Source organism: Alligator mississippiensis, chromosome 5 (assembly GCF_030867095.1).
Source record: "Alligator mississippiensis isolate rAllMis1 chromosome 5, rAllMis1, whole genome shotgun sequence".
NCBI classification, from domain to species: Eukaryota; Metazoa; Chordata; order Crocodylia; family Alligatoridae; genus Alligator; species Alligator mississippiensis.
Genome location: NC_081828.1, coordinates 56,725,993 through 56,745,398, shown reverse-complemented (window position 1 = coordinate 56,745,398; position 19,406 = coordinate 56,725,993). Strand labels below are relative to the sequence as shown.

The 19,406-nt window shown below is 41.5% G+C and overlaps 1 protein-coding gene across 1 annotated transcript in view; it reads right to left on the bottom strand.

Annotated features, from left to right (window-relative positions):
* Nucleotides 1-19,406, bottom strand: part of PLA2G4A (phospholipase A2 group IVA) — a 125,811-nt gene that overhangs the window by 47,998 nt on the left and 58,407 nt on the right. The window contains exons 6-8 of the mRNA XM_006258681.4: nucleotides 17,652-17,689; nucleotides 13,033-13,174; nucleotides 3,843-3,979 (exon numbers count right to left, since the gene is read on the bottom strand). Of these exons, the coding sequence (XP_006258743.1) occupies nucleotides 3,843-3,979; nucleotides 13,033-13,174; nucleotides 17,652-17,689 (317 nt within the window). The remainder of the gene's footprint in view (nucleotides 1-3,842; nucleotides 3,980-13,032; nucleotides 13,175-17,651; nucleotides 17,690-19,406) is intronic.

Genomic DNA, 19,406 nt, shown 5'->3' with positions numbered 1-19,406 from the left:
AAAATGCTCGCTGAGCAGCTTGGTTTCTGAATCTTTTGGTAATAATTCACTCCTCGCTATTGAAAAGACCCCAGGGTTTCCTTGGTCTTTCTTTTATATCTGACATATTTTTAGAATCCCTTACTGGCTATATCTCATTCTGATACAGTCCCTGAAATTGCTTGTTATTCTTTGCTAACCTGGTTTAGTGGCTTGCCCTTATTTCCACTGCATGTATGTTTTCTCTTTTGATGTTGAGGTAGCTAAGAACCTACTTGTGTAATAACCTTAGGCTCTTCTGGGGTTTTATCCACCTTTGTTAGAATAGTTTCCTTGTTGGTCCTCTAATACTCTGTTCTTTAGGATCTAGCAGGACTGCTGGACCCTTTTATCTTTCAATCTGTCTATCCATGGGACCTTACTTGCTATTTCTCTGAATCAGTAGAAATGATTTACCTATAGTCCTGATACAGTAACATCAATTCTCTCTCATATTCCAGTTCTGATACTGGACCATGAATAGATTCAGCAAGAGCTAGATGCTTTTCACAGTTCATGACTGGAAGAGCATTATGCACTGGTTTCACCCAGTTTTTGGTTTTTGGGATACTGGGCTAAAAGGCTCCATCGCTGAGTAGCTCTGAAATCTTAGGGTATATCTTTACTGTACGTGTGACTGCAGAATGGGCAGGTATACCCAAGCCACATTTTTTTAAAAATACCAGCTAACTCTGGTAACAAAAATGAAGGCAAAGCAGCACAATTTAACATTAAACTTGGCAACCCTGGGTTGTTAGCCAGCATGAAAGCCCAAACCACCACTTATTCACCACTTTTATTACCAAAGTTATTTAAATTAAAGCTAGCTCAGGTATACCTCCTGACTGCAGTGTAGGCATTTCGTTTGGGTTTCAACAGATGTAACAGGGTTAAAAGTATGCTTATCCCAAATAGAGCTCTAGAAAGCTAAACTGTAGTACAGTTAACAGTAGTTTCATTTGGCATAAACTGCCCTGGGCTTAGCTTCTATTTACCATAAGATAGAACAGATGTACAGAAGAGTTATCATGGTTTTGCCAACACATGTTCCTTCTCCTCCCTTTTTAACATTGTATTATTGTTTTGACTGAGAATATTTTTTCATAAGCAACTTATCCTCACTGTGCGTCTATTTATCTAACCAGATAATAATGAAATCTGACATTTCATTATCCCAGGCATAATGCAAGGATTCACTAAGTAGTACCTGGAAATCGCTTCAGAGCCTACACAAATTTAAAATATTATTTAACAGGTATATCAAAATATGGATGGAATAAATGCATGGGCAAGGCTCTATGTGTAGGAAGAGAAATCATGATGCAGAAGTTCATTGCATGGTCCACTGAAGATGACTAAATCAATCAGTCTTATAGACTGCACCTCACAAAAACAGGCAGAAACATGCCCTTTCCCTTAAGGAGATGAACTCATAGTATTCCACACCCTTCCGAAAAAACGCACAACCCTATTTCCAAAGGATAATGCATGCAAAAAGAAAACAGGCGGCAATACTAGCCAAGTATAAAAAATAAAATGTATATATTTTAAATATTCTGAATGCTGGGCAGGTGTTATCATCCAGTCAGCACAAGGTGAATATTTGTTTAAACACAGTTTTTTAAAGGTTATTCTCCAACCTCACTGGTTCAAAGAATTTTCGTATTTTGATATGAATTTTATCTCCTTATATTTTATCAACTTAGAGTTAAACATCAACAGTGTGCCCCTGTTGCCAAGAAGGCTAATAGCAAACTGGGCTGCATTAGTAGGAATGTTGCCAGCAGACCCAGGGAAGTAGTAATTCCCTTCTATTCTGCACTGGTGAGGCCACATCTGGAGTACTGTTTCCAGTTTTGGAGTGACCACTATAGAAAGGATGTGGACAAGTCGGAGAGAGTCCAGCAGAAGGCAACAAAAATGGTTAAGGGCCTGGAGCACGTGACTTCTGAGGAGATGATGAGGGAACAGGTATTATTTAGTCTGGACTAAGAGGGATTTGATAACAGTCTTTAACTACTTGAAGGGTGGTTCCATAGAGGATGGAGTTAGATTGCTATTAATGTACTGTGTATACTTTTACTCTACTGCAACATCATAATGGTCTCAACCCAACTGAATAAGAGGTTTTTCTTCTGCTGCAAATTTGAAACATGCATACCCAAATCTCCTCAGAAAAGGTCTCTCTTTTCTGAATCAAAGATGGAGTTTTAAGATTTTTTTGTGCAAGTTTGTTTTTAAGGGTCTTAGGTCCCCAGTCAAGGTCCCTAGTGACAGAAAGATCACAAGTAAACAAAAATACAGAGATGCCAAGTTATCAACTAGGATACTGTGTAGGACATGGTATGCATGTCTCATGAAGGTTTGTGAGATTTCAAAAAATGTCTTATTCCACATTAAAAAGCAACCTAGATTTCCTAAAGTAAAACTAAGAGAAAAAATGAACTTATGCCCACCCCAGAGCAACCAGTAGCCCAATAATTCATTTATTCACTAAAGAGAGGGAGAAACCAAAGTTTAAAGTTCCAGCTCTGCTTGGTAGATAGCAGTCTTCCACATATCAGAGGACCGTGGTTCTAATAACCACTAGTTACCGTAGTAGGCGAGGAAGTCTCTCTTTGACTTTGGTCAGAAATTCTATCCTGATTGAAAGTATTGTGTGTATTACCAAGGGAAAATATCATTTTAACAAACTGACATTATTTCACAGAAAAGTGTTTTGTTTGAAGATTCCCAACAAGCCTAGCAGTTACTTTCCCTATGCAAGGTGACATGAAAACATTAGAAATAAAAATCAGAGGCCATTTTTTCAGCAAAAATATGTCTCAGGGAAGCCAAAACCATTCATAAGTTTGGGTTGAATTTTCTCACCAGCTTTAGCCAAGTGAAAATGATAGAACATTTTGGAAACTACAAAACACCTCTTTTAGGAAATACCAAAGGCAAGCTATTTTGACTTTTAAATATATTCAATTTTGGCATCTTTTCAATAAAAATTAAGTACATGAAAGGCTACCATCACAAATCTTCCAAAATTGCAAGAGGTCCTCCCTCCTCTCTGCCTCCCTCAACCTTACTAAATTCTACCTATTACCCCAATGGTGAGGGCACATATCCAGGATGTGAGATGTTTTAATCCAAACTCATTTTTTTTCTCATTTTAGTAAGAAAAAATATGTTATGTAGGTTTAACCCACATAATTTTTATATTTTTACTTCATTTTTTGTCCAGCTGCTAAAGCAAAAATCAGTTATTCATTACATCCCTTCTGAGCATAGTGTTGGCTGGTGTTGTGGATAAAATGGGAACTGCATTGATTTTGGGCCAGCTCCTGCTGACAAAAATCTTGCACAGCAAAACTGGAATTAGAACTGGCTACACCTTACCAGAAATCCCAATATACCAGCAGCTAAGAATCAGCTCCATTGCCGTTCTTCTGCACTTGACTGGAGGATTCCTTCCTCTGGGTGATCTTCAGCACAAAGTCCATGTCTTACTCTAACTTATGAAATTCATAAAGCCTCAATCCACCTCCCAGGGGATGTGGGAGGTGCTCGGCACTACTAGTTCTGTGCTCACTAGCTCCTGAACCAGCATTCATGTCAGGTGCTCTCAGGCTAAAACACCCTCCCTTTCAGCATTATGCTAAAAGCAGCTATACTGCTTTCAGTTCTGGAGCTCACATGGACAAAGTCTGTGTTTAGGCATTTCAGTACAGCACTGATCAGGGCCATACAGAAATATCTTCAGCTGTCAAAATGAATTAAAACATCTTCAGCTCACCAAAGGGAGAAAGGAGAGAAGAAATGAACAAAAACCTTACCAAGTAGATCCAGAGAGGCCAGCAACATATGTTGCACAATCTAAAACTCCTGATTCGTAAAGTGCTTTCATAACTCCAGAAAACCCCACCATGGCACGAAATCCACCTCCTGAACCCAGTATGGCTATTACTGGTACCTGGGCAAATGGAAAGAACAATACACAATAAGGGCAAGCTACAGGATGCATTTAAAAAACTAAATACATCATGATCATTAAGAAGTGACTAAAAGACATCAGACATGTGTAATTATTTGATTCAACATTCATTTGTTGCCAGAACACAGACCTGAATTCAAATGCACACTTTAGAAACAAATAGACTAATAAGGAATTCTAAAATGAGACCTTAAAAATGCATATCTATTCTCCATAGATTGAAAGTATCATGGCACTAGTCATGAAAGTAAATTTTTCATAGTTTTCCTATCCAAATTCTCCATCACTAGTGCATACAGCCCTGAATGTCATCTAGTTGATAACCTCATCATGACAGAAGTAGCTGTATTCTATCATCAGCAACCTCATACAGTAGCAGTAGTACTGAAATACCTGGGAGCTGTCTATATTGACTAAGACTTTGTTGTTCTAAGTGCTGTACAAGCATGGAACAGAAAGTCTTATTAGTGACTAGTCTGTGAACATTAAAATAAAAAAATTCTATTCAAACTATCAAAATGTCCTTGAAGTATTTCTAAACAAAGAATTATTCATATTTTTCCCCTGTGCTTATCCTGACCAACAAGAGCCCAGGAAATAAAAAAAAAAAAAAAAAAAGGAAAAGATATTAAACTAAGTGATCTATTAACTGCAAAGCCTAAGAAATGTGCATTTAAAAAAATCTATACACATGTATTACAGGAGAAATAGACACACTCACTATTCCACTATCAAGAAAGGAAGAGAGAAGGCGCACACATATAGTCACCCAACAACTCCTCACAGGGCACGTCTACATGAGATGCTACATTGCCATAGCAATGAGCTACAGCAGTGTAGCTCATCAGTACGGCAGCATAGCACTGGCAGACGCTGACCATGACATTGCTGCTACTGCGCAGTAGCAGCTGCGTAGTAGGGTCAAAAACAAGCTGTGCACCACCAGGACTGCACAATATCAGCGGGTACTGTGCAGTCATTTAGTACTTGCTAAGTACTAAATGACTGCGCAGTACCAACTGCATAGTCAGGGCTACGTGTAGACATGCCCACAGACACATATACTAATAATAATGGAGCAGATTGAAGATGCTGCAATTCTGTCAGTGCAGCTACAGGAGCTTTGTTGTCATATCGGCTATCCCTCTATTGTGTTTCGGAGTCTTCCTAGACTACTTAACCTTGACCTCAGCTTTCATATTTTAAACACCCCCCCCAATCAACAAAATCTGGAATTTAAACAGATTCTAGTAAAAAAGTAAATACTATTCTAGGCCCCCTGCCACACACTACATATATTACACAACTAACTGGTTAATTGTATAATAAGTTTAGACTGGCTATATGCACCTGGGTCAGTGCAGGACAGGGTAAGGGATTTCCCCCCCACAAACCACCTCCACTGCCTGGCTGGGGTCCTGGGGAATGACTCTTTAGTGGAAGCATCTAATTCCTTCAGTGGTGCTGCTGGCCAGAAAAAACTCTCCCAACTGATCAGCAGCAGCAGTAGCAGAATAAGTTGTCACCACTCTTTCCTCCTGCCAGCTTGCTGTATGCATATTTAGCTATGTACACGACATACTGTTTTCATCAGGAGAGAAAAGCCATGCTGCGATTGAACTAATATCTGGCATGGGCCTAGCTGGTTGATGGGAAAAAATAAACACAGAACTTATCTTGGGTAGTGTTTTATATGCAGAGGGCTCAATCTTGTTCCTAATCATAGTAAGTCAAGCATGTTTTGGCACTGTTCACTAGCAATGAAAGAACTCCAAATAAAAGAGTTTACTCCCTTTTTTGTTTATAAGGGGGAAACAACGCAATTGTGGATGAAGCCAATTCTTTATCTAATCAATTTGCCGCCAAACGTCCTCTTGCAAGATATCTGATCTGTATCAATCCCAGTGCCATCCGGTAAGAGCTGAAATCATAAGATGCCATTGGGAGGGTTTGTTTATGAAAGGAGGGATCTCAGGAGTACAGAATTCTCCTGTTATTCTGCAGATCTGGTTCTTGAAACAATGAAAAACCTTAATATGGGGGTGGCCAACCTGTGGCTCTGGAGCCACATGCAGCTCTTCAGAAGGTAATATGCATCTCCTTGAATCTTTGCACAAGCACATGGGGATCAGCTTCCATTTGGATGCTGGTCACTGCGTACTTGTGCAAAGATTCAAGGAGATGCATATTAACTTCTGAAGAACTGCATGTGGCTCCAGAGCTGCAGGTTGGCCACCCATGCCTTAATAGATCAAAAATTATAGCAACATGGAAATGTCTGTACATAATAACTGAATAAGATTTGAAATTATACAGATTATTCAAATGCATTTTTGTTCAGTAACAAGATTAATATTTATATAGCACATTTCAGATGTATAAGTGGGAATTAGTAATTCCAACCACAGGTATTTATCTGCATCATGATTCTTTGTCACGCAATTCCACAGATAAATACCTGTCAAAGAATGACAAAATATAGGTGAGGGATTAAGGCATGCCTGTTTTGTTCAGCCAACACCCCAGTGATGGAGTGGGATGCTTTGAAGAGTCAACTCATGTTAGCAATCATGCTCAGCATTTATAAAGCACTTTAAATGCTGAGAGCTCTTTACAAACATTAGTTAATTAATCTATTAAGGCAAATCCCAACAGGATGAGCAGAAGACACTTGCAGGTGCAAGCCTGGAAGAGAAGTGTGTAAGAATACTTCCAAATCATCATTATTTAACAAGTCTTTTAATTAGTAAAAAGGCAGGAGCAGGAGGAAAAAAGGGAGACTCCTTCAGAATGTAGTATACTCCAGACAGGAGCTCAAAGAGTGACTGAAGGGTGATTGAGTCACCTGAATCTCAACCATGTACATTTTCATGGTTTTTAATCCAGATCCACAGTGGGACTCATAGAATTTATGATTTCTACAGTCACCATGACTTCTAAAGTAATTTATTTGAATGGCTAATACCTCCGTGTATGAGAAAAAAAAGAGTTCAGAGTAACCCTAGACGTGACTTTTCTTCCCTTGTGGAGATGTGGATTTGACTTATTTACAAGAATTCTCTTCTCTCCGGTTCTTAGCTGATTGCATGGTATAATTAAAAGACAACACTAACAGTAGAGAAGGGTAAAACACTGTCACATAAGCAAAGTGAAAAGCAACACAAATCTTCAAAGACAGCAACAACGTAGGAGGAAGGAGACAATAAGCAAATTGATATGCATTTTCGCCCCACATTTAACTTGTCCATTGTGAAGAATACTTGGGTAGTCTGCGTATTAAAGAATGGGCAGGAAAAGACATCTATGACTGAATAGGTTTCAGCGCATTCAAACAATATCATATATGCCTCAAAAGTAACTTTATACTAGCACTATAGACATAAAAAATAGACAAATTGCCAAACTTTTCTCTCCATTCCCTCAGCATTGGAAAATAGAAGGAATGTAAAAGATATAGGCAAGGTAAACTCCTATTTATTTCCATGGAAATCCCAGATTTCCAGATGATTTGCTTCATTCATCTCTTAACTGCATATGAACTAGAGAAGGATTTGGAATGTTTTAGGCAAAGATAACCTTATCAGCATTGAAAAAGATCATCTAGACCACATTTTCCAGTGACGTGGCAGAAAAACTACTTAAATCCTGTGATGGGAATGGGTGGTGCAGAAGATGGTTTTGTCCAACTCGAAACATAGGCTCCATGGGCAGCTATTTTGATAAGCAAAAACTAAACATTTTACCAAGCTAATCCTAGAAATGAAGTGTATGCTTGCTTTAATTGATAATGTTTAAAAAAAAACAAGGTCAGGAAACTGTACTAAGGTTTGGACATGTTCCAGAAATCCTTCCCCGCATCTGTCAAAGCATGCCTTAATATAAAATAAATAAATAATGAAAGAGTTATCTTCTATCAGATGATGTTAAATTCTTTCACAAACATTAATTAAGGGCACACCATGCCTACAAGGCAGACATGCTAGCATTTACAGATGAAGATACCTAGATAAACTGTGAGTAAGTGATATGCCTCATGTCACAAATCCATTATAGAACTGGCAGTACAAGCTACATTACTTTACTACTAGCACCATGTTCACATCAACAGATTACAAATCCACCTCCTGATATAAATAATCTGCAGCAATAAATTGAAGATGGAAGGTTATCGGAGGAATAAAATGTGCATTTGAATCTAAACTGTCTTCTCTCATAACCACTGGCAACTGAAAGGTACTGATAATTTTGTTACCAAGGTTAACTTAATACCACACCCTTGCAATAAACAAAAAGGGCAGGATCCCATTATATAACTTCCATATGAAGTTCATGAGTCTATAGGTGCATCCACACATGCAAGCACGTGCACTTGCAGCAGCTCAAATAGAAGCGGTGCAAATTTGAGCAGGGACTTTTTGCCTCAGCGCACATGCTCAGACATGCACTTCGTTGTGGAGCAAATTGTGCCACTTGGGGCAAAATAACCCTGCCTGGCTCCTCCTGGATCTGCAGCCAGGGGGAGCTAGAGCCTGGGGCCAGCACCTGTGCTGTCCCCAGCAGTATAAAAAGCTACCCTGTCCTGGCCCCATCCATACAAAAAGCTGCCCTGGCAAGTAGCTCAGAGCTATTTGCTCTCAGGAGCTTCTGGGGACCAACCAACTGGTACCTGGGGACACTACCCCTTGTGCCAGCTGGACTGCTGCAGCAACATCCCAAATCCATCTTTAAAAATACCCCCAAATCCATGTTTTTCCACAATTAAAACAAAAGACCACTCTACACACACACACACACACACACACACTCATCGAGAGAGAGAGAAACAGCAATCAGTTGGGCAATGCTTTATTGGTATATTTACAATGTTACGCCTACCAGTGAATGTGGTAGCAATGTGGAAGCCTACCAGTGTCTCTATCATCATGATAAAATAAATTCTAAATACCTATATGTGTTGATGTGTACTTTTGGTTTTCTTCGCACATGATGGGTGTGTGATGGGGGATGTGGTGTTTGCAGGAAGGGGGTGGGAAGGGGTGTGGGGGAAGGCGGGTGGGTGTGTGTAGAGGGATGTGGGCTGGTGTGTGGGTAGGTGTGGGACAATTGCTGGGGGGGCACTGTGGATGTGGGGGACCTTGTGGGGGGGGCAGCTCAGGAGGGGTGGGCTCCCTGGCCCCCACAGGGTGCAGCCCCCACCACACAGCACATGGAATGCCTCCCTCCACAGGTCCCCAGCTCCTTCCTGGAGGGCCACAGTTCCCCCCCGCCCAGGGTCCCAGGCACGCTGGAGGGCCCCAGCCCCCCCGTCCAGGGTCTCAGGCACCCTGGAGGGCCCCAACTCCCCTGCCCAGGGCCCATAACTTACCTTTAGCAGCAGCAGTGGGAGTGGGGCTCTCTGACCCATGGTGGCAGGACCCGGCACAGCATGCGGGGAGTGTGCGCTGGGCCCAGCTAGGTCCTGCCGGCCTGGGGACTGTCTGCATCCTGGCCAGGCTGGGCCCATGGTGGCAGGACCTGGCACGGCACGAGGAGACTGTGTGCTGGGCCCAGTCGGGTACTGCTGCCCTTGGGGCCCCTCTGCCATCCAGCCGGCCATTGTGATGGCAGCAGGACACGACGCAGTGTGGTGGCATGGCAGGAGCAGCCCCAGGGCCCTCAGGTCCCATCTGGGCACAGTGCGTGGTCCCCGCTCACCGGGCCGGGTCCTGCTGCCATGGGCCTGGCCCGGCTGGGCAGTAGAGGGGTCCCAAGGGTGGCAGAACCCAGATAGGCATGGCGTGCAGTCCCCACACACTGCACCAGTACTGGCCCAGCCCAGTGTGGCTCACTTGTCTGGCTTTGCACCAGAGTGGGTCACACGGCTCTGGGAGGCACAGGTCCTGTGCACGCCTCCCAGAGCCCGGCGACCCACTCCAGTGCAAAGCCTGACTAGTGAGCTGCACGGGGCTGGGCCAGGTCCATACCCCCTGCAGCCCTGGGGACATCCCCCCTACCACTCCCCAAACCCCCCCACATCCCACTGCCACCCCTCACCCACCCACACCAATGAACCCCCCCACATACTTACCTTGGACAGCGCCAGGGGCCGGAGGCAGCAGGAGAACAAAACAGACACTCTGACTGACACCAGAGCATCTCTTTTGGAGGACTGACTCCCTGGCACGGTCTGGGACCATGCCTTGCTCTGCTTTTCTGTAGAGTGGTTTGTTTAGACCCCTGGATATCCAGGGGTCTAATTTTCTTCCTGCACTGCAAACTTGCAGTGCGGGGAACCTTTTTTTGTTCCCACACGTGCCTCTTGCCCTGCCTCAAAGGGGTTTGAGATGGGGCAAGAGGCGTGTGCACACTCGTCTGGATGCGCCCTATAAGTTTGTAATTACTAGCTAACCAGAGAAGACACATCCTGGTTGAAAAAATGTCAATAGGTTAGCAGAAAGGGGAATGCAGCTATAGTAGAGCAGCACTGCATATACACGTACAAAATACATAGAATCAACACTCATGGCACTGAAGAATGTTCAGTAATTTGTATTATTCCCTGGGAAGAATACCATTGCATCCTTTCTGAGTAAGATGCTGGGTATGGGATGTCTATTGGACTAACCTGATGCTATTTGTAGAAGTGTAATTTTTTTTTTTTTAATCTAGTCTGTGCAGATTTATGTATAACAACAGTGAAATAAGAGTACTGAAATATAAAATGATTTGAAAGTGTTTTCTGAAACCATATTCCTCTTATAGTAGTATGTCTAAAATATGCAGAAACTTCTTCAAATCATTTTGGTCTTGCCCAAATTGTTCATGCAAGTTGTCTTCAAACTAAAAGTAAGCCAAGTTGTACTTACCATGAATACGTTCACTGCATATTTTAAACTGTATTGAAGCTTGGAAAGCAAATCATCTATGCTGTTACTGAACCTCAATTTTAAACAGTCTCTGCAAAACACTGTGGGTGCATCTACATGTGCACTTTACTGCACATTTTGACTAATTAGCTCCTCAGTAAAGCATCACTGTCCACACATGCCCTAGGACTAGGATACAGTAAATTAATTTACTCTACCAGAAGATAGCACTGTCGGGGACAGTAATTAACTGCGATCAAACGCTCATGTGGACAGTGATCACCAGAGGCATATTGCTCCTGGTCAGCCTAGTCCGCTGGGGGCCAGAACCCTGGCTCCTGCCAACCCTTCTGCCACCCGACGCCACCACCCAGAGCCCAGGGCTCAGCCCCCATATCCCCTGCCAGCCCAAGGCTACTCCACCCCAGTTCTAATTACTGCAGTCCTGGGCACACGTGTATATGCTGTGTCTAGGAGCAATTGACTCCAGCGTGAACTGCTCAAGAGCTTATTGCATCACCTTAATAGCACATGTAGCTGCACCCTGTGTCATCCAAATAATGATGAAACAAAAAAATATAGCTCACAAAATGAAGTAATACAAATGCAAGTATTAATTAAATACTTCATTAGAACTCACCACACTTCATTTGGGCATTATCAAATAGCAAATGTTGAAAGATCAAAAAATTTCAGAAATCTTAATTTTGTTAATAAAAGATGGCTTTTAAATACCTGAGACATGATTTGCAAAGATAAATAAGTACTTAAAGATGCACATATAGGGTACATGCGGGCGTTACATTTAGATCGACCTAACCCAGATTAAGTTGATTTAAATGCCCATCTGCGCAGACGTACAGGGGGCAAACACGGCAGGCCCTGATTTAAAGTAGTTCACTTGAGTAGGTGAACTATCTTAAATTGGGAAAGAGTTAGCCCAAACTATCAAACACCTGGACATGTTCAGAGCACAACCCTAGGGCTGGGAAAGCCCAGCTGCTTAGCTCAGCCCTGGAGCTGTGTTCTTCCTACCCACTTACCTTACTAGGCTATTTTTAGCTCCCTGACCCTGCTACCCCCAGACAGACAGTCCCACAACAGACTCACAAGCCCAGCCCTCCGCCAACTAATTTACACAGGGTTCCTGGCACAGCTCTCAGCATCAGCAAGCGTCTATTCATGTCACTTACAATCTACAATCATGCAGTTTAAAGTAAGCCACATGATCATAGATCAGCTGCCTCAGATGTCTGCATGTACCCACAGGTGTCTAGTGGAGTTTACAAACCCTAAATTGCTTAATTCACACCAATTTTAAATAGGCAATAACTATACTTTATAAATTGAAAAAAGCACTTAAGTACCTTTTATAAATCTAGCCCCAAAAGCTTGTTTTCAGAAATGCTGCTTGAGACAGCTACAGCTGTGGATGCTCACCCCTAACTTCTATGAGGGGGATGCCATCAACAATGCTATATGCTGGAAACACACTGCTAGATTTGCCCCCACTTTGCAGCATGATGTCCTAAGGATACACCAGGTGAAAGGAAAAAGTAGGTCTGAACAGAAACAGAAACAGTGTTTCAAATACCATGTACTATAAAATGAACACTTTTTATGAAAGGGGAAAACCACTTACAAATACAGAGATAAAATAATCCAGTAACTGCTTAAAATAGGTCCACAGGCCATCCAGCTTCAGGACAAAAAGGATAGGAATCCCCCCTCCCCCCCCCCTCTTTTTTTCCTATTTTGGTATAATTTCTGAGAAATTAAAATAGGAAACAGCCAAGTGAAGTGTCAATAAGGATTAAAAGCCAAGGTTCTGATTCCAGTAGCTGTCACATTCAGGTGGACTCAGAAGCCAGTGTAGGGCTCTGCTGTCTTCAATGGGGCTCAGTTCAGGCACATGGATGTGTCTGCATGTAACTTATGTCAGGATCAGGGCCTAGAACTCTAAGTTCCACATACTGCAGATAGAAAAGTCAGCTTCCCTCCCACAAGATGCACATGCTGAGACTAAAAAAATGAAAGTTTATTTTTCCTTATAGTAGACTTTTCCTAGTACCCTTCCATTCTAGTCTGTCTTTCATTTCTTCAAAAAGCAAGTGGTAGGCTTCCCATAGACAATGATGGTCCTGCCACTTAATTTCTAGCTTTTTAACAGAAACATTCCAAACCTACATCACGGGAAATGGTCAAATCCTTGCTTTTTTCTGCTCCTAGGAGATTTCTTATATTTTGCATGATTTTCTCCTTCCGCTGCTGTCGAAACTTCTTCTCCTCATCACATAAAGCCATGCTGAACCGGAGGTCAGTTGAAGAGCTGTTTACAAAACAGACAGGCTTTAATTCCAAAGCTAATAAGTCACTGAGACAAAATTAACAAAGGCATCTTGGTGTAGTAGGGGACAGGGATGTGAGCAGTCCAGCCCAATGCTCAGAATCAAGGCAAGAAAGAGAAAGCTGATCCAAGGACAGAGGGTTTAGACAGAAGCTTGGAGTAATCAGACATCACTGTTGACCAGCCTGCAGTTAGTTGTCAAAGGTGGGCTTAAACAGGGCCAATCAGGAAATGTGTAGCTGTACGCAAGCTGACATATCAGCAAGTGAATCAGACTGAAGAGACTGTTATGATTGTTAACATTCAGATCCCATGGACTTGCAGGGTCAGAACCTGATTCCTTGATGTACACGTTAAGTAATACAACATGGAGATACAGTATCTTATGGTTATATAATTGACCTTTTTTTTTTTCAGGAGCACAGGGTGGGGTTATGGCTGGTGCTCTTGGGGGGATGCAGACTCAGGCACAGGCAATGGCACTGCTCTCCTCTCCTTGCTGCCTGTAGAACTGGAAGCCTCATGCCTGCTAGTTGTAGCAAAGAGGCTGCGTCTCAGTTTGGGGTGGGGGGGAAATTACAGCTCTCCCTCTCCCCCTCTTCCACCCCTCCCTGAAGGCTTGCTACCTACCTTTCCAGCACACTTCATGGTGTGTTTCATAGTGTCTTTGCCTTGGTGTGCTGGAAAATCTGTGTGTTCTTCTGTAATGTAATCTGGTTTATGTAATGTATGTAGATAATTGTATATGTATGTGTATTTACGTAATGTATCGATGTATTTATCTATTGATGTAATAATTTAAAAATTTAAATGTATGCATGTGTTCCTGTATAAATTCTATATTATAATATGTAATATGTGCTTTGCTTCCCTGCACCATGAATGGAATGCATACTGTGAGAGAAAGCACAAATTTGATTTCTGGGGGAAAAAATCAAAACAGACTAACAAAAACAAAAAGAGGATTTTGGGGAAGGAATAAAATGAAAGGAATGAATTACTATAATAATAAAATAAAAGGGTATAGAAAGCAAAAGGTATTGATGAATCCCACTTGATAGGCTAGCAAGTAGGAAATAATAGCCTTTGTTGTCTGATGCTGCTGAGCTGCTGGAAGACACAGCTCAGTAACTGACCCCAAGGCAGAAAGCAGCTCAGTTTAAACAATGCTGCTTTTGGTGCTGTTTTTCTATCCCTCCCCCAGAGCACTGGGATTGGAAGGGACTTCAGGGAAAGATCACAGTCACTGGCCAGCTACACAGTCAATATCAGAGCAGTCCTTTCTCCCTCCTCCCCCTCCCACTCCTTACTTTCTATTTCTCTGCAAGCAAGCCCAACTTCAGCTTCAAAACTCAAAACATTTAGAAAACTTGAAACATTTCGACTGCCCTCATTTCATTTTGAGGCTGTTTCAAAGCCTTTCGTTTCATTTTGATTTCATTGTTTTGAGCTTGAAACAAGCCAAAATAGTGTTGAAACAAAACAGCTGGTGAAATTTCATACAGCCCTAGTACTGATACATAAAATCATGTAGTGGGACATAAAATATGCTTTTTGTACTGTTACAAAATGTTTTGAAAACCATTAGAAAAAATTATGTAGCAGTCAAAAAAAGGCAAATTCTGTTTATCCCCAGAGGAAAGCAGAAAGAATTGCAGCAAAGCTTCCACCAACATAGATAATGTTGACTTATAGATCCCATAGCAAGGCATGAAATGATAAGATAATATCGATACCTATTTAGTCCTTGCCGTCTCTCCTGAGATTAACAACTATAGCTAAATTAGGTATTGAATTTAGCAGGAGCTGAACTGGCATAGCTTTAAGGAGAACTGGACCTCTTTCTCTGCTTTTCTCTAAACTGACATATCAAAAATGTATGCATGAATCTCCAGCAGGACCTAAGTTTTGGGCTGGAGTTTTCTTAGCTATTCTGTACACTGGCCTCCCATTCTCCATCGCGTATAGTAAAGAGAAGGTAAGTAGTTCTAACCTCTGGTCTACTGGCTGTAATGATAATTCCCCACAGCAGTACCATCTCTGAAGAAAGCTGAAGGTGAGGTAGGAGGAGGGAGTGTAAGGCAGACAAGGAGAATGGGACTACTGGGATAGGCAAAAGGATGCTGAACCCTGCTGTACACAACTTTGAGAGTGTCACCCCCAATACTCCTAAAATGATCGCTTTATAAACATGGATAACTTATTATAAACATCCCAGTCCAGCCAAGCAGTTAAGCATTTGTCTAACACTAACGCTGTGGGTACCAATCACAGTATAAAATGTTTAAAATTAATTTAATTTAATTTAATTTAAATTAAATGTATTTTTGGTGGTTCAGGGTCTTTGCTGTGATCTCTTTCATTGAAATTTCCTCATTTTGAGCTCTGAGGTATTTTGACAGTGTAAATATGAGGCACCTAATCAAGGGGCTCTTATGAAGAAAAATATGTATCTGTAAATATGTGACCACTTATGTAAAGTGAAATATACCTCAAGAGACACTAAGTCAAGTTATCATGTACTACAATAAGCAGAATAAACCTAGAAGCAATGAACCACAAAAATGCATGCAATAATAATTGTATAAGTTAAATGAAAATTATAAACAGAAGTTTATAATTAAAACACAGAAGTCTGACTGGGTAACTGGACAGGCCTTGAAAGAGTTGAAAGAGTATAACTGTGAGCAGATATTGGCCCTTTTACTCATTTCATTTAAATACACTGCAGTATGCTATATGTTGCAACAAGACATGCCTCTGAGGCTTATCTTGATTTTGCATCATAAGTGTAAATTAATCAAACACAACTCATGCTCCATTGTGTTTAAATATTGAAGCATGAAAAAGTTTTACATGTGGTCTAGTAGACCACACACAGATATATATTGATATAAACAGCAAGCTGAACTAAACCCTGGAGGGTGCTTTCCACAGCCCCTAGTTATATTTACTAAAATGCCTATAGCCACTATTCCTAATTACTACTTTAATTAAAATATTTTTAAAGTTACATTTTCAGGAGCTCATAACTTTTGGACTGAAAGTCTTCATACCTCACTATCCCTTAAGGTGCATTTTGTTCCTTGCCTAGAAAGAGAACAAGAGATGGACAAAAAAAAGCAGTGACAGATGTTAGTCACTTAGGGCATTTATACACATGCTCCAGGAGGCATGGAGGTAGGAGGCACTTTACTTAAAGCACCTCTGAGAACTGCTCTAATTAAAGCACCTGGAGTGTCACATGTATCCGCGTTCCCGCACTGAAAAATGGTGGTGGGGGTGCTTTAACTAAAGCTTGTTTAGCACCATTTTGCAGCACAGGGACACTGATACACATGACACCGGAGTCTGCTGGAACACAGTAATTACCATGCTCCAACAGACTCGATTAATCGAGTCTACTCTGACGCACTGTAATTACACTTGTAATTATACTGCATCAGAGCAGTATCCCTGCACATGTATAGGCACCCCTACTTAATGGCCTATTATAATTATCTCTCTTTCTGCGTGCCTTCAAGACCTAGAAAAAGGACAACACCAGAAGCCATCTGTACTGCAACAATGAGGGTGATATAAAAGCCTATGAAGATTAGACTGGGATAGAATTTCATCCAAGACATTTTTCAATTATAACACAGTTTCCAGCTTTAAAAAATAAACAAACAAGCCTACCCATTGTTATCCTGAGAGAATCTTTCAAAAAATGGCAGACCTATTAACCAAGACACACAAATATAACTGAAGACTAATTTTTACCTTTGTAATATTTATGGGTCTGTGATGGATATAAAATAATTATGAATATGACTGCTAGAGAATGCATAATAGAGCACTACTAGCTTCTTATATTGTCCCTAACCCTATGAAAACGTATGCATATGTTTTCAGGTGGAGTTAAATCCTGGTTCCAGTGGTTCAGTATAAATTATGCCCTGGACTTCAGCTATGCCCTGGACTTCAGCAGGGCCATTCTTTGAAATGGGTATAGTGAATATTCCCGTTAATGGGCATACATGTTGACTAACAGAGTACAACATTCCTAAAAAAGAGTAAAATCATACAGATACCTGCTGTGGCTGGAAGCCTGGTGAGCTTATAAAGTTTAACAAGAGACAGAACTTTTGAAAAGGATCAAGGAACTTACTACTATAGTCTTGAACCTGCAAATACATAGAATACATAGGAATGTATGTGCATGATATTCCCCATATCAGTGGTTCCTTTTAAGTCAATAACTGTGTTACTTTGCAGGTGTAAACTTCAGTTTTGGATTCTCTTGTGTTTTCAGTGTTTGATATTTGAACTGTAATACCTGGATTTTTTGCATTTCACTTCACAAAGATTTTTTTTTTTTTTGGGGGGGGGGGGGGGGGAAGCCCTGCAAGTAACAGGAAAAATATTGACAGATCATACAGTCATTCCCTACAGATTTTTTTTAAAGTCATATACTTACCAGACCTCAAGAGACATCTCCAAAGTAATTTCTGTGACCTAAACAAAAAATATTTAAATTCAGTTACATCATGTATAGGGAAAGGAAAATATATGCACTTTGAATATAAACTTGTCATAAAAGTGTATAGAGCCACTTAAAAAAAAATATATTGGTCAGCTATATAAAGAGGTCCCTTTAAAAAGAATACTTTTTGGGAAATGCAAACATATTGCTTCCAAAAGATTTCACTCAGTACTGGGTCTGTCTACACGTTCATTAATGCACAGTAGTTACTAGGGCTGTGCAAAGCTTCGGTCCCTGATTCAATATGGCGGAGATTCAGCCTGTTTCGGTGGCTAAATCTCCAAACCAAAATCTAATCAGAGGACCCTTTAATCTCTCTAAATTGAATCAGAGTCCCATGAATCGATTCAGAGAGATTTGGAAAGATTCAGCAATTCAGACACAGACACAGGTTTAAATGTTTTTTCTACATAATTCTAGGTAGCAGGTGGCTCATGAATGCTGCGATGCTGGGGTGCGTGGATGCTGGGGCCTCCACAGCAGCACGGGGGGCTCCCCAGTGCACTCAGCAGCAGACCTGGAAGCGGAACAGAAGCACTTCCTGTCCACTTCCGGGTCTTCTGAGGAGCATGCTGGGGGCCTCCCCAATGGTCCCCTGGCTCAGTGACTAGTGTCTCCTTGGTCTGGAGGGGGGACCTGGGAGACGCTTCATCCACCCCAGCATTGCAGCATTCACAAACCATGCCTGGTACCTTGAGGTATGTAGAAAAAACATTTAAAGCTGTGTCTGCGTTCGAATCACTGATTCTCCAAATCAACATCGAACTTTAGATTCGGAATCAGCCAATCAAATCAGGGACAGTGATCTGAATCAATTAATTGAATTACTGTCCCTGATTCAGACCAAATCTGAATCCAAATCAAATAGGGCCCGCTTCGCACACCCCTACTAATTACTGTGCATTTAATTTAGTACTTGCTTAATAAAGTACTGACTAAATCAGGGGTGAGCAAAATGCGGCCCAGGGGCCAGATGCAGCCCACCTGGCCATTCCATCTGGCCCGTGGGGCCCCTAAAAAATTTAGAAAATTAATATTTATCTGCCCTGGGCTGCCTATCATGTGGCCCTCGATGGCTTGCCAAAACTCAGTAACTGGCCCTCTGCCCAAAATAATTGCCCACCCCTGGACTAAATGCACAGTAACTAGAGTTACTGTGCAATAGCATCAGTGGATGGGTAAGAAAAAAATATTTGCAATGTGACAAGATATTACATTACATTAATGCAAAATATGAAATATGTTTTCCTCATTAACCCCATTTCCCCACATAATTGCTTTAACTAAATGAGAATTCTTATCTCATGTCATTGCAGAACCAGATGTCAGTGGAGCAGAGCCAGGCAAAATGGAAGAGACCAAAAAGTAATAAGTTAAGCAATACCTTAAAAACAAGGTGTTAAAATTACATCAACCCTCAGGCTACCAACTTAATTACATGCCAACACCTAAGTTAAGTACAGACAGTCAAAAAGCCCAAGGATGAGTCAATTCAATCTTCACAGGTTAGTCTTAGCTGCATAGATTGAACTAATAAGCAAGTGAATAAACATTCACTTTTGATTCCAGAAATGCAGCCACATGCCTGCAGGGGCCCAGGCCAGAAGGTAGGGTGTGCTAGAGCACACCTCACTGCTCAGCTAGAGCAGAAAGCTTGGGCCAAGGCTAGCCTGTAAACCCTACCAGGGG